The sequence below is a fragment of the Pithys albifrons genome, chromosome Z (genome assembly GCF_047495875.1).
Source record: "Pithys albifrons albifrons isolate INPA30051 chromosome Z, PitAlb_v1, whole genome shotgun sequence".
Taxonomy (NCBI): domain Eukaryota; kingdom Metazoa; phylum Chordata; class Aves; order Passeriformes; family Thamnophilidae; genus Pithys; species Pithys albifrons.
This window is the reverse complement of record NC_092497.1, coordinates 77,663,396-77,674,151: the sequence shown is the minus strand read 5'-3', so window position 1 is coordinate 77,674,151 and position 10,756 is coordinate 77,663,396. Positions and strand designations below refer to the sequence as shown.

The 10,756-nt window shown below is 36.7% G+C and overlaps 1 protein-coding gene across 2 annotated transcripts in view; it reads right to left on the bottom strand.

The window, feature by feature from the left end:
* Nucleotides 1–326: 326 nt before the first annotated feature.
* Nucleotides 327–10,756, bottom strand: part of MFSD14B (major facilitator superfamily domain containing 14B) — a 34,463-nt gene continuing 24,033 nt past the window's right edge. For both annotated transcript variants that reach the window (XM_071580685.1, XM_071580686.1), the window contains exons 9-12: nucleotides 10,592–10,704; nucleotides 9,575–9,672; nucleotides 7,660–7,817; nucleotides 327–6,181 (exon numbers count right to left, since the gene is read on the bottom strand). In XM_071580685.1, coding sequence (XP_071436786.1) covers nucleotides 5,978–6,181; nucleotides 7,660–7,817; nucleotides 9,575–9,672; nucleotides 10,592–10,704 — 573 coding nt within the window. In that variant the 3' untranslated portion in view covers nucleotides 327–5,977. The remainder of the gene's footprint in view (nucleotides 6,182–7,659; nucleotides 7,818–9,574; nucleotides 9,673–10,591; nucleotides 10,705–10,756) is intronic.

Below are 10,756 nucleotides of genomic sequence, written 5' to 3'. Positions count from 1 at the left end.
TTACGCCTACAAGGTCTATGCCATGCAATAAAAAAGTATGGCACTATTTGCCCAGCAGATACAAGAAAAACACTATAACAGTTTCTTGCTAAACTGGGCACCTCAAATGAGTCCTGACCACCCATACACTTGGACACAGCACCTCGGGGTACAGGTATGTGCCCCACTGACCAAGCCCCGTCCTTGTTGTTTTATTTATTTTCTCCTCTGGAAAACAGCATCTCTTAGTGCAGCTACATGTTATAGTGACTAAGCCCTGTTCACCTCTGTGCTGGTTTGAAAGTAAACTGGCAGGAGAAACAAACCAAACACAAAAGAGATTATAAATCACACTTACAATTTAATAATAAATATTACAATAAATGAAATGATACAGAGAGAAATTGGTTTTAACCCACAAAACCCAGAAGTATAACCCGGCCTCCTGGGGCACAAACATGATGGTGTTTGTTACCCTCTGTGCTGAGCCCCATGTGGTTCCCCCTGAGTTCAAAGTATAAAGAAGTGAGAAACCTGTTGGTGGAGATGACGGTCGCAGTCTGATCAAGAGTGGTAGTGGCAGTCCTGTCAAGATTCTGGTCCTCCTCTGGATCTGACAAATGGTCCCCCTAGTCCCAAAACCCCCAAGATTATATCCCCTCAGATTCAGGTGGGACTGCCCAGTACCTCCCCCAGGGAAGGGAATTACACAATGGGTGATCTCACTCTGTGAGTCATGGGGTATTTGGAATCATTGATGGCCCATTAGCAGACATGACACCTCAGGCTGGGTGTGGAGGTGCTAATGACTTCCTGGAAGGGAGTTATCACAGCTCTTATCTCACAGGTAACTTTCACACTTAGGTCTCATCCTAAGGGGTTGGGTGTGCCCTGGGCAAGTGCTGTAAATGGTCCATTGTTAACAGTTCATGGGAAATTAATAGAGGGAATAGAATACATAGCTTTGGTCACATCCACACAGTGATAAACTGGTCCCACCAGCTGAACTAGGACAACCTCGGCATCAGTTTTTGTTGTCTGAGAATCCCATCCTCATTGCCAATTTTATGTTACATGTTCAGGAGGGTTCACACACACAAATTAAAAGATGCTAAACATAACTGAGGTAGCAAAGCAAATTTATCAGTAAGCAAAGCAAACGTATCCTGTTACTTGTGATAGAAAATCATACATACTGACCCTTGGAATCTTAACCAGCCACTGAGCAGGAGAAGGAGATGGAGCAAGGCATGGGGCAGGAAGGGTAGGTAGGCAGCACACCTTCAGGGCATCCACTGGATCAAAACCATGCACATCTGGTCCTCCTCACCCCCTCAAGCCAGGTCTACACCTTCTGACTCCTCTCTCTGGAATGGAAATTTGCCAGCTTGTGTGTGGCCATTGCACCAGCTGAGGCTGCAACAGTTTAAGATGCTGATTGAGGGCTAACACCGACTCTGTTCTTTATTGTTCCTTTGTTAAAAGCTAAGTTCTCAGCAGTTTGATGTTACACTAATGCTTTTTTCTCCAAGGTTGAGTTTTTGACAGTGAAATAATGCAGTATTTTCTCATAGCACATCTATGAACACAACCATGGACCAAATATGACAGAGCCTTAAAACACCACTCTGATCCCCAGTACAAAGTGAAAGCTTTTAAGCCACAACAGAAAAGTATTTGCAGAATTTTTTTTAAACTTTTCCAATCAAATTCTCTTTTTGTTAAAAGAAACTTGATGTCAGTATATATAACAGACTGGTTAACACTCTTGCACAATCTAAGTCATAAATTTATCATATGTGTTATTATAATCTTCTAGCATGCTATACTCAAAGTTGCATCTTATTTTTGCGATAAATGCATGTACACAGCACAGCAAAATCTCTGAGGAAAATGAAAAAGGAAGCAAGTTTCCCAAGTACAGTTTTCCAGATCTTCAACTGTTATCCCTCCTCTCTTCCCCTACTTTTGGGGGAGCAAGACTATGAGTTCTCCTGAGAATAATAATAATAATTAAAAAATAAAAAGAAAAAAAGGTAAATTGCATCAGAATGAGACCTTTGTTCCTCTTGAACAGAAGCACATCTCAACACAAATGAAGAGCAGCAGCTGCCTAAATAAGCATGCCCTTTGCCACCCTGAGGAAGTGAGGCATTGTCTCACTGTCATTATACCCTCACACAATGCCCAAGTGTCTCAAAAAGATTCTGCAAACAAACCCTGCAGATTGAAGGTAATACTAATAATATAAGCACAAACAGACAAGAAAGCAGCAGAGCTGACACTTCTGTTCCTAGTGCATGTCCTTCAGCAACCACACTGCATGGTAGTATCAATGACAATCTAATCAGATTTGACAAAATGTCAGCCAAAAAATTTCCAATCTGTCAAGGTGACTATTTGAAATACAAATTTGGATGCACTATTGCTAACAATGAACTTCCATTTTAGCATATATTGTGCCCTTAAGTCTTAGCTGACAAAAGTGTGAAGGCATAGGGATTAGCAGGGCATTTAAAAGTTAGCCATCCTGGATACGAAGACAAACCTTAACCAGTTTTTTCAGTGATATTCAATCCAGTACTTTACAAAATTTCACAGAAAACATTGCTGAAGGTTTGAAGAAAAAATATTAGAACAAGTTATGAATTGTGGGAGGTTTGAAACTACAGGTGTTCCTAATCTGTCTCGGTTCATGGTATTTGCTAGACTTTTTTAAATGATAAAGTACATGAAGAGCAACCTTTTTGTTAACCACTAGAAAAGATGTTATGGAAAATAAAGTTCTCCAACAATAAACCATTTCTTTTAAAAAATGATGTCTTATGAAAAAAATGTACAAGTGTAATCACTGAAGTGGCTGCTTTGAATGGAATAAAAAAAGGATCACAGGATAAGGTTGCAGCAATAGTGAAATTCATTCACTGCATCTCTCATGGGCAAGCTAGTGCAGCAAATAAACTGAAGGAAGAAGAGCAAAAAGTGCCACAACATGTCATCAATGTGATTAATTTTGTAAGAAGATGACCTTTTAATCTTAGAATCTTTACGGTACTTTGGAAACAGATGGGGAGTGATCATGCAAGTCTTGTGTATCACAGAGGTTCACTGGTTGTATCATGGCAAAGTGCTTAAAAAAGCTGTCAAACTCACATTTTTCTTTCATGGAAAGACAAGCAATTGTTTCAACTTTCTTGACCTTTTCTGTGTTAAAAAGGGCCTATCAGTACTATGCTAATATTTTGGAAAAAATGAAGTAATTTAATGTATCTCTTCAAGATAAAGACGATGTTTGTAACAATGAGAAAAACATTTTAAAAAGAAAGCTGTTGTATGTAGGGGGTATTTTGAAGACAGGGTTGAAAATGTTTCCATCATCATGCTATTTTGTTGCAAAAGCAGGTGTAAAGCTGTCACCCATCAATCTCTTGTATTTGTATGCTTGAACTGGGAGGTAACTTTCTAACCTGTTCAAAAACATCTTTCAAAGGAAGAGCTTTAGAGGGTTTTCCATCCGTTTGTTAACAACACAAAAATTCAAGACCTTTCAGTTACTTTTCAAGAACACCTGACTGACACCAGGGAAGATGGAAACTTACTACTGAGAACAGTAAAATATTTTATACCACTAATAAAAATATTTTAAAATTGTTTATGTAATCTATAGCTCACCTTTTGTCACTTTTATCATGTGTTTCATTAGCACAGAAGTACATGCATATAATTTACATACAGTACAGGTGCTTCCTTAAAACATTTTTTTGCATCTAGCTCTGGGTTCCTCAGCACAAGAAACCACAGATCTGCTGGAGCAAGTCCAGAAGAGGCCATAAAGATGATCAGAGGGCTGAAGCATCTCTCTTGTGAAGACAGACTGAGAAAGCTGGGGTTGTTCAGCCTGGAGAAGGCTCTGAGTGAGCCCTCCAGTATAAGAGGGCTTTTAAGAAGGAGGGAGTCATTTCATAGGGGCATGTAGTGACAGGATAAAGGAGAACAGTTTTAAAGTGAAAAGGTAACTTTAGATTAGGCATAAGGAAGAAAGGTGGTGAAGCATTGGCACAGGTTGCCCAGCAACACTGTGGATGCCCCTTCCCTGAAAGTGTTCAAGGTCAGATTGGACAGGGTGGGTTTGAGCAACCTGCTCTAGTGGAAGATGTTCCTGTCCCACGATCTTTAAAGGTCCCTTTCAACCATTCTGTAACCCTGAGATTCTACCTGACTGTGGTTTTGCCTGCAGCAAAAATAAAATATCCAGCATAAAAGTTCAGGCTTGACATTCAAAGAAAAAGAACCACCTAAGCCTCACCAGAAAAAGCATCTTAATTTTGTAGCACTGTTCAGATCAGAAATTACTTTTTTTTCTTTTTAAACTGACTCCTTTTCACTCTTTCCAACCTGTGCCAGACACCAAAGGAACTTATAATGCTTTTCATAAGGCTTGGAAACACAGGCACAATACAACAGAACAGGAATTCATGAACTGTCATCCAGTACTAGGATTAACCCACTTCTGTTCTGACGCAGTGAAGGTACAACAGTGAACTTGGAAGAACATACACTTACTCATAAAAAGCTTACTAGAAAGCTTAAGATATAGATTTATTATGCATTAGGAAGCTCATTAACTTAAAACCCAAACCACATAGTACAAAAGTTTTGTTGTCTGTGCTCAATATGGAACAATTTTCAAAATATATATTTTTAAAATTTGTTCAGTCAATACAATCCTTTTAAAAAATGTAATCACAAAAATGTAATGTATATCTGTCTGTACCCTCATTACATTTATAAATACATGATTTACACAGCAGCCCATCTGGAAAAAACTGAAACTCCTTACAAATATCTACATATATTGCATACATATAAAACATTAATAGGAATACTTCATTAAAGTTGGGTTTAATAGTCCATTTACAGTGCAGCAAAATACATATAAATCTGTGTATTCTTCATAAAACATCTCTAAAATTATTAGCACATTTGTTGCCATCCATAACTCCTTGAAAGTATCTTTTCGAAAGGAAACTTGATATGAATATATCCATGATACTCAGCAGGTAAGACAGTTAAATGAAGGCTAAATATCATTAATAACTGAACACTAAGTAGCAGTTAAGGCAGAGGTGAAAGGAATTAACAAGAAAGATTATTTAATTGGCAGATAAAGTGACAAAATGCAATAAATACACATACTTCTTGATGTAAACTACTCTGGCACCCACTCAGAAGTCAGGAGTGTCTGTATTTATGACACTGCTCATTTTAAAATTAAATCCTGGTTTTTATAAGTAAAGCATCAATGTGACCTGGCTCTCAGATACCATCTGAATTTGCTTTAACTGCTCAGAAATATTTTGGAATGTGGGTTTAAGACTTCCAAATGACCCTCGTTTATGGGTAATGCCTGTCATGTGTGATCAATACACACTCACAGAATTCCATTATCTCAGTTTTATCACTGCTTTCTGGTAACTACTGGACTTCTTGTTAGTAAATAATATTAGAGAATGTTAATATAACAATTATTTCAGACACCAAAACTATCTAGAGATCAGTGTCCCCCATATCATGAAGACTACATGTGGCATAGATGCAGACATAAGGCATAAGAAATGCAAACCAAACTTTAATAGTGATGGCAGGAACTATTCTGGCCCAAACCTGTTTATTTTGCATTATGATGTAACTTTAGGAAGTGAACATTCAAACTTTAAAAAAAAATATCTCTGTATATCCAGGTTTCTACCTAGTATCACAATTCGATGCAGCATTTGAAGTCCAATATTGGGTAAAATCACATCAAGTTGTGACCTGCTGTACTAAAAATCCTCTCCTGCAAGTATGACATCAACCTCAAGTTATCATATAGCATGTGGCCTTCCCTTGTACACAGCTGCCTTCCCCTCAGAGCCCAGATACTCTGTACCTCCCACCAAGCTCCCAGAGCTGCAATTCCGCACGTGAATTGTTCCATGGTCCCCTCAGAAGGCAGCCTTCATACAGTGCTATCTTGTAGCAATGGTTCAAAGTCCTCTTCATTGCTTTGGTCTAGGTTGTTACTCAGACTATTGCTGATGCTATTGCTGTGTTTTTTGGTACTGCTAGCTTTGCTGTTCTCAGGAATAAATAAGGCGACTAGAAAAGCCAGAAGCACAATGCACGCTCCAACCAGGAAGGGTGGACCAGGAACAATCACTCTCTGTGGCAAAACAAGCATATTAAAGAATTCATAAAGTTTCAGACATTGAGTTCTGCATTATGAATTACAGCACTAAGACAGGAAATCATAGGCAGTGTATTCATGGTGACTTTAAAGTTTTCACAAACAGGTTCATATGTGAACTGTAACATCAATTTTCTGCATCTCCAATCCCCATGAATTCCTCACCCGATCTGCACATTGATCTAAAACCCAGAAACACACAAAACTATCAACTGACAACAGGATTGTCTAGCAGATGAAACAAGATACTGGATGATGCTTTGTTGTAATTTCTTCTTGCTTTATGCAACATGCCTATAAAATCAGAACGGCTCCTCTGAAGATTAGTAGAATAAGGTTTCAATATCCAGAAGTACAAAGTCTCAATAAATCTTTAACTTAACTTCAATTTTCCAAGACTTACATACTTTAGAATCAAGTTATCCAAATAAACAAGCATCTCCAAAAACTGGGCAGTTTAAAAATTTAAACCACAACTTACCAACATTTCATAACCACAATTAAAAACAAATGCCAGAAAGCATTTATAACACACTTTTTAAATCAGTTAAGGTTATAACAAACTTTTTAAATAACATACTTTTTAAATCAGTTAAGTTATAACATACTTTTTAAATCAGTTAAGTTTGATCACAAATTTCTACAAAAGAAAGTATCAGCAATCCAGTTGGGGGTTTTTTATCTTAAAAAACTTTTCTGTATTTGTATCAATTAAATAGAAATCAGAGGATGAAACTTGCCAACTCAGTGTATTTTTACTGTACTAAATGAAACTAAGAAGTTATTTTAATGTGAAGGAGGAAAATAGCTTAAGTTAAGCATACAGTAACAGGATATTTCCCTTCCTTTAACTCTGATTACAGAGACCTACATTTTCAGCTGACAGTCTCTACATGTAAACAATATAACCATATCAACAGAGTTAATAGTAACGGTATTAACTTACATCTTCAAGAGGGGTGCTATGCACAGAAGTACTTAAAGATGAACTTTGAGAAATTAATACCCTCATCTGGAACAGCTGATTTATCTGCATAGATTTTGAATATTATGCTACTGTGGAGTAAGAATCTTTGAAAAGTAGTTCTTGCTCATTGCATTGGCAAGTGTTGTTATTACTCTCCAAACACAGCCTATGACTGCACTGTTTGCTGTAAGGGCTTCCTGTGGATAATTATAATGATGCAAAGCTCACTTAAACTTTACTTCTAGTAAACTTACATCAAAAGAAATTACTTGCTTCTGTTACAATACTGAAACCAATGCTGCTATTACTGAAAATCTAAACATTTACTGTCACATTTAAATTATGAGCTATCTTAATGGTTTAATAAATCTGAGAAGTGAGTAATAGTTTGATAATAAGATAACAAGATTTTACATCAACCAAAAAAGACAGATTTCTACCCTTACGAGTTCTGTATCACAAACCACATACCAAATTTTGAATTTACCTCATTACTAGGAACTTGCATTGCTTTTTTTCCAGAAGTATGATCAGCTAGTAAATCATTGAGTTCCACATGGAAGAGAAAGAAAATAAAGCCATACAGTGCTGGTCCCAGGCCATTGCACAGCCCTCTTATTCCAGTTATTATTCCTTGGAGAACGCCTAATGAAGAAAAAAGAAAAAAGTGTAGAATTTTATATTTTTTTAATCAAGAAGAAATGTTCAGAACCAAGAGCTCTAAATGTATTCTAATGACTGTTCCAATAGCTCATTCCATAATTATTTCTACATTCTAAGATTCAAAGAAATACATTGAAGACAACTCTGTTGGACTAAAATAATCCTTTGCATGACCATAGTTCTGTCACTACACTTGCAGACTACTGGAAGCATTATGAATTTTGAATTTGAGAGATGAAATTTATGTGCAGGTTTAATTTTACAGTAGAGTTCTTCCACTCTCACCCAAAGCCTACAATGATGATAGCCAGAGCTTAAATGTGGTACCCATTCAATTTATTTTCAAGTGAAATTTGGAGTAATGTATCTACGTATTAAGGACCACAATGCGAAAAATATGCAAAAACTGTGACCAGGATTTATCTGAGTATCAAGTAACTTATTCGGGGCAGCAAATTCAAGTGTACAGCAGTAAAAGCATGTTGACTTGCTGCAGTCTTACACTGGATTCTTTTTAAAGCTTGACTAATCAAAGTGCTATAGGTATATTTCTGTTCCAACTTCATTAAGTGTTTTTGACAACAGTGCAAAAAGTTTTTTGATGGTCTTACATATTAAGATACTACAAACCACTATTTTTACAATATTAATAGTTTATGTATTGCTGCCTTCTTAAGGCAGTAACATGTAAAATGGAAGGAAAGAAAACATGCCAAAAAGGTAGCTGTCCAAGTTCTTACTTCATAGGTTGACATGTAAGTTTAAAATCTTTGTGCCACTAGGGGGCAAAACTTCACTCTTGAAACCATTGAAAGCCTGAGCTATTAATACCAGTTTCCTCTATGAAAAAAGAAAGTTCAATAGCTTGTGTCAGCTTAACTGAGCTTTCATTTCCTGATATAAACCAAAAACAAGTATTTAAAATTCTTTTAAATGTCTCTCTTAGGAAAAAAAAATGGGGGAGAGGGGAATAATTAAAAAAATCCATGTAAGATACTGTCTTTTGCACCTTTCAAACTCAACAGAAATCTGCTTCCTGGAACAGCACCTCCTTTGTACCTCTCATAATTAACTGCCCTTATCTAACTTCACATTATACAATGTTAAAGCAAGACTAATATTTACAGCATATATGTACTGGATTTTTTTTTAAGAAAACACTAAATTCAGTTATTATACACAAGTGTTTTACTTTGTGACGACTCATTCCATTTTAAGTGAGGAGTTACTTCTGACTGTACTTTCCTCTTCATATCAAAACCAACACAATTTTTCTCTTCTTGGAACTAGTTACTTTGCCTTCCTTTTCTATTCCCTGAAAATCTGAAGTATTATATTAAATAGGGCCATCTTTTCCAGATAAAGCTTCTTGCATACATTGGTTTTAATCTGATAAAATGTACTTTTAGTTTCTATTAAAAAGGCAGTAGTTACATGAATCATCACTGACTCCTTCCTTAGAAAATACTACTTTTAATAAAAAAGGAAGAAAAAAAAGAGCAAAGGTTTTGTTGCCTTTGTAGTACTTTTACAAGAAGCTAGAAAAGTAGCTGATCAGACAGAAACTATGCACTTTGCAATGCAAAATTCCTCTCTACATAGCTTGGCAGACTTCCACAACTACTACCAAGTAAAAGTATTACTCACCAAGATAACCGAAAGTACGCTTAGATAACTCTTCTGCTTTCTAAACAGAAAAAGCAGCATAATGCCTAAAGAGGAATTCATACAAGACTCACCTTGTTGATCTGCCTCTGCATTTCGTGAAACCAGAGCACTGATTGCTGGAAATGTAATGCTTGACATAGCTGCTATAGCTCCTGCTGCCCACATCATCCTGTGTTGAGTATATAATTTGAATTACAAATGAGACGGCCCTTGTAATTTGTCCCCGCACTCAAAGAAGGACCATAAAGTTACCCTATTTAATTCCCTTTCAAAATACTCTTATTAAAATACCTAAAGGATGGAAATTTTCTGGTTAGAGCCTTCTTCCTGATCCCCCTTTCACAAATTATCCTAAACCTGTTGGAACAGAAGCATGCTTGATTTGTTTCTACAGTAGCTATTACAGCAGAGAAAAAGCAGAGAGTGGGAGTCAAGTGAACTTCCCCTCTCCAAACACTCTACAAAGCAACAATTTCCCAAGGTGTCCCAGAGAGGCAGTTCTCTAGGTTGTATAACTCACTAGGAGATGCTCTGATAAAGAACCAGCATTCATCACTGTCAGAAGGACAAACTTAGTAAAGAAGAAGTTGTTGTAGTTTATGGTTCTTATCGACTTTAATTAGAGGCAGTTTTTCCTACAAAAGAAACTCTAGATAGTTTCCAAGACCAAATACAATTATAGTAACAGAGCATGTTGGAAAAACAGAAAAAAGTATAGGCCCAGTACCTAACTGGTAGAATGGACCTAGTGGAATTACGAGTGAGAACATGCTGCTACTTATTAGCTTGTGCATGTAAGAAGAAGTTTTAACTACGTTCTCAGACAAAACACTCAGTGAATCAAAATAGTGGCAAAGACTCAGTTTTCAAAAGGGCTGTTAGTCTGCAACTTACACTATATGGATGGAAAATTCTATCACTCCTGCATGTGCAAAATGCAGATCAAATTTTGGTAGTGTAATGAAAATGAGAATTATTAACTCACAGAACTTTTACATACTCATAATGACAGAATCAAACAGTAGAATTTCTTGGGAAAAGACTTTCAGTCCCTTTACAGGTATGTATGCATGAAAATGTGAGCTTACCAAGACTGAGATCCAAAACCATACCAAGCCAGCTGAAGGATTTGAAAGCCAAGGCCAAGGAGAACTGTGTTTTTGCTCCCTATAGACCTCATCAAGATACTGAGAAACACAGTCTGCAAGAGAAATCCATTTACCAAAAAGTTGTTTTAAAAAGCCAGTTTGCTA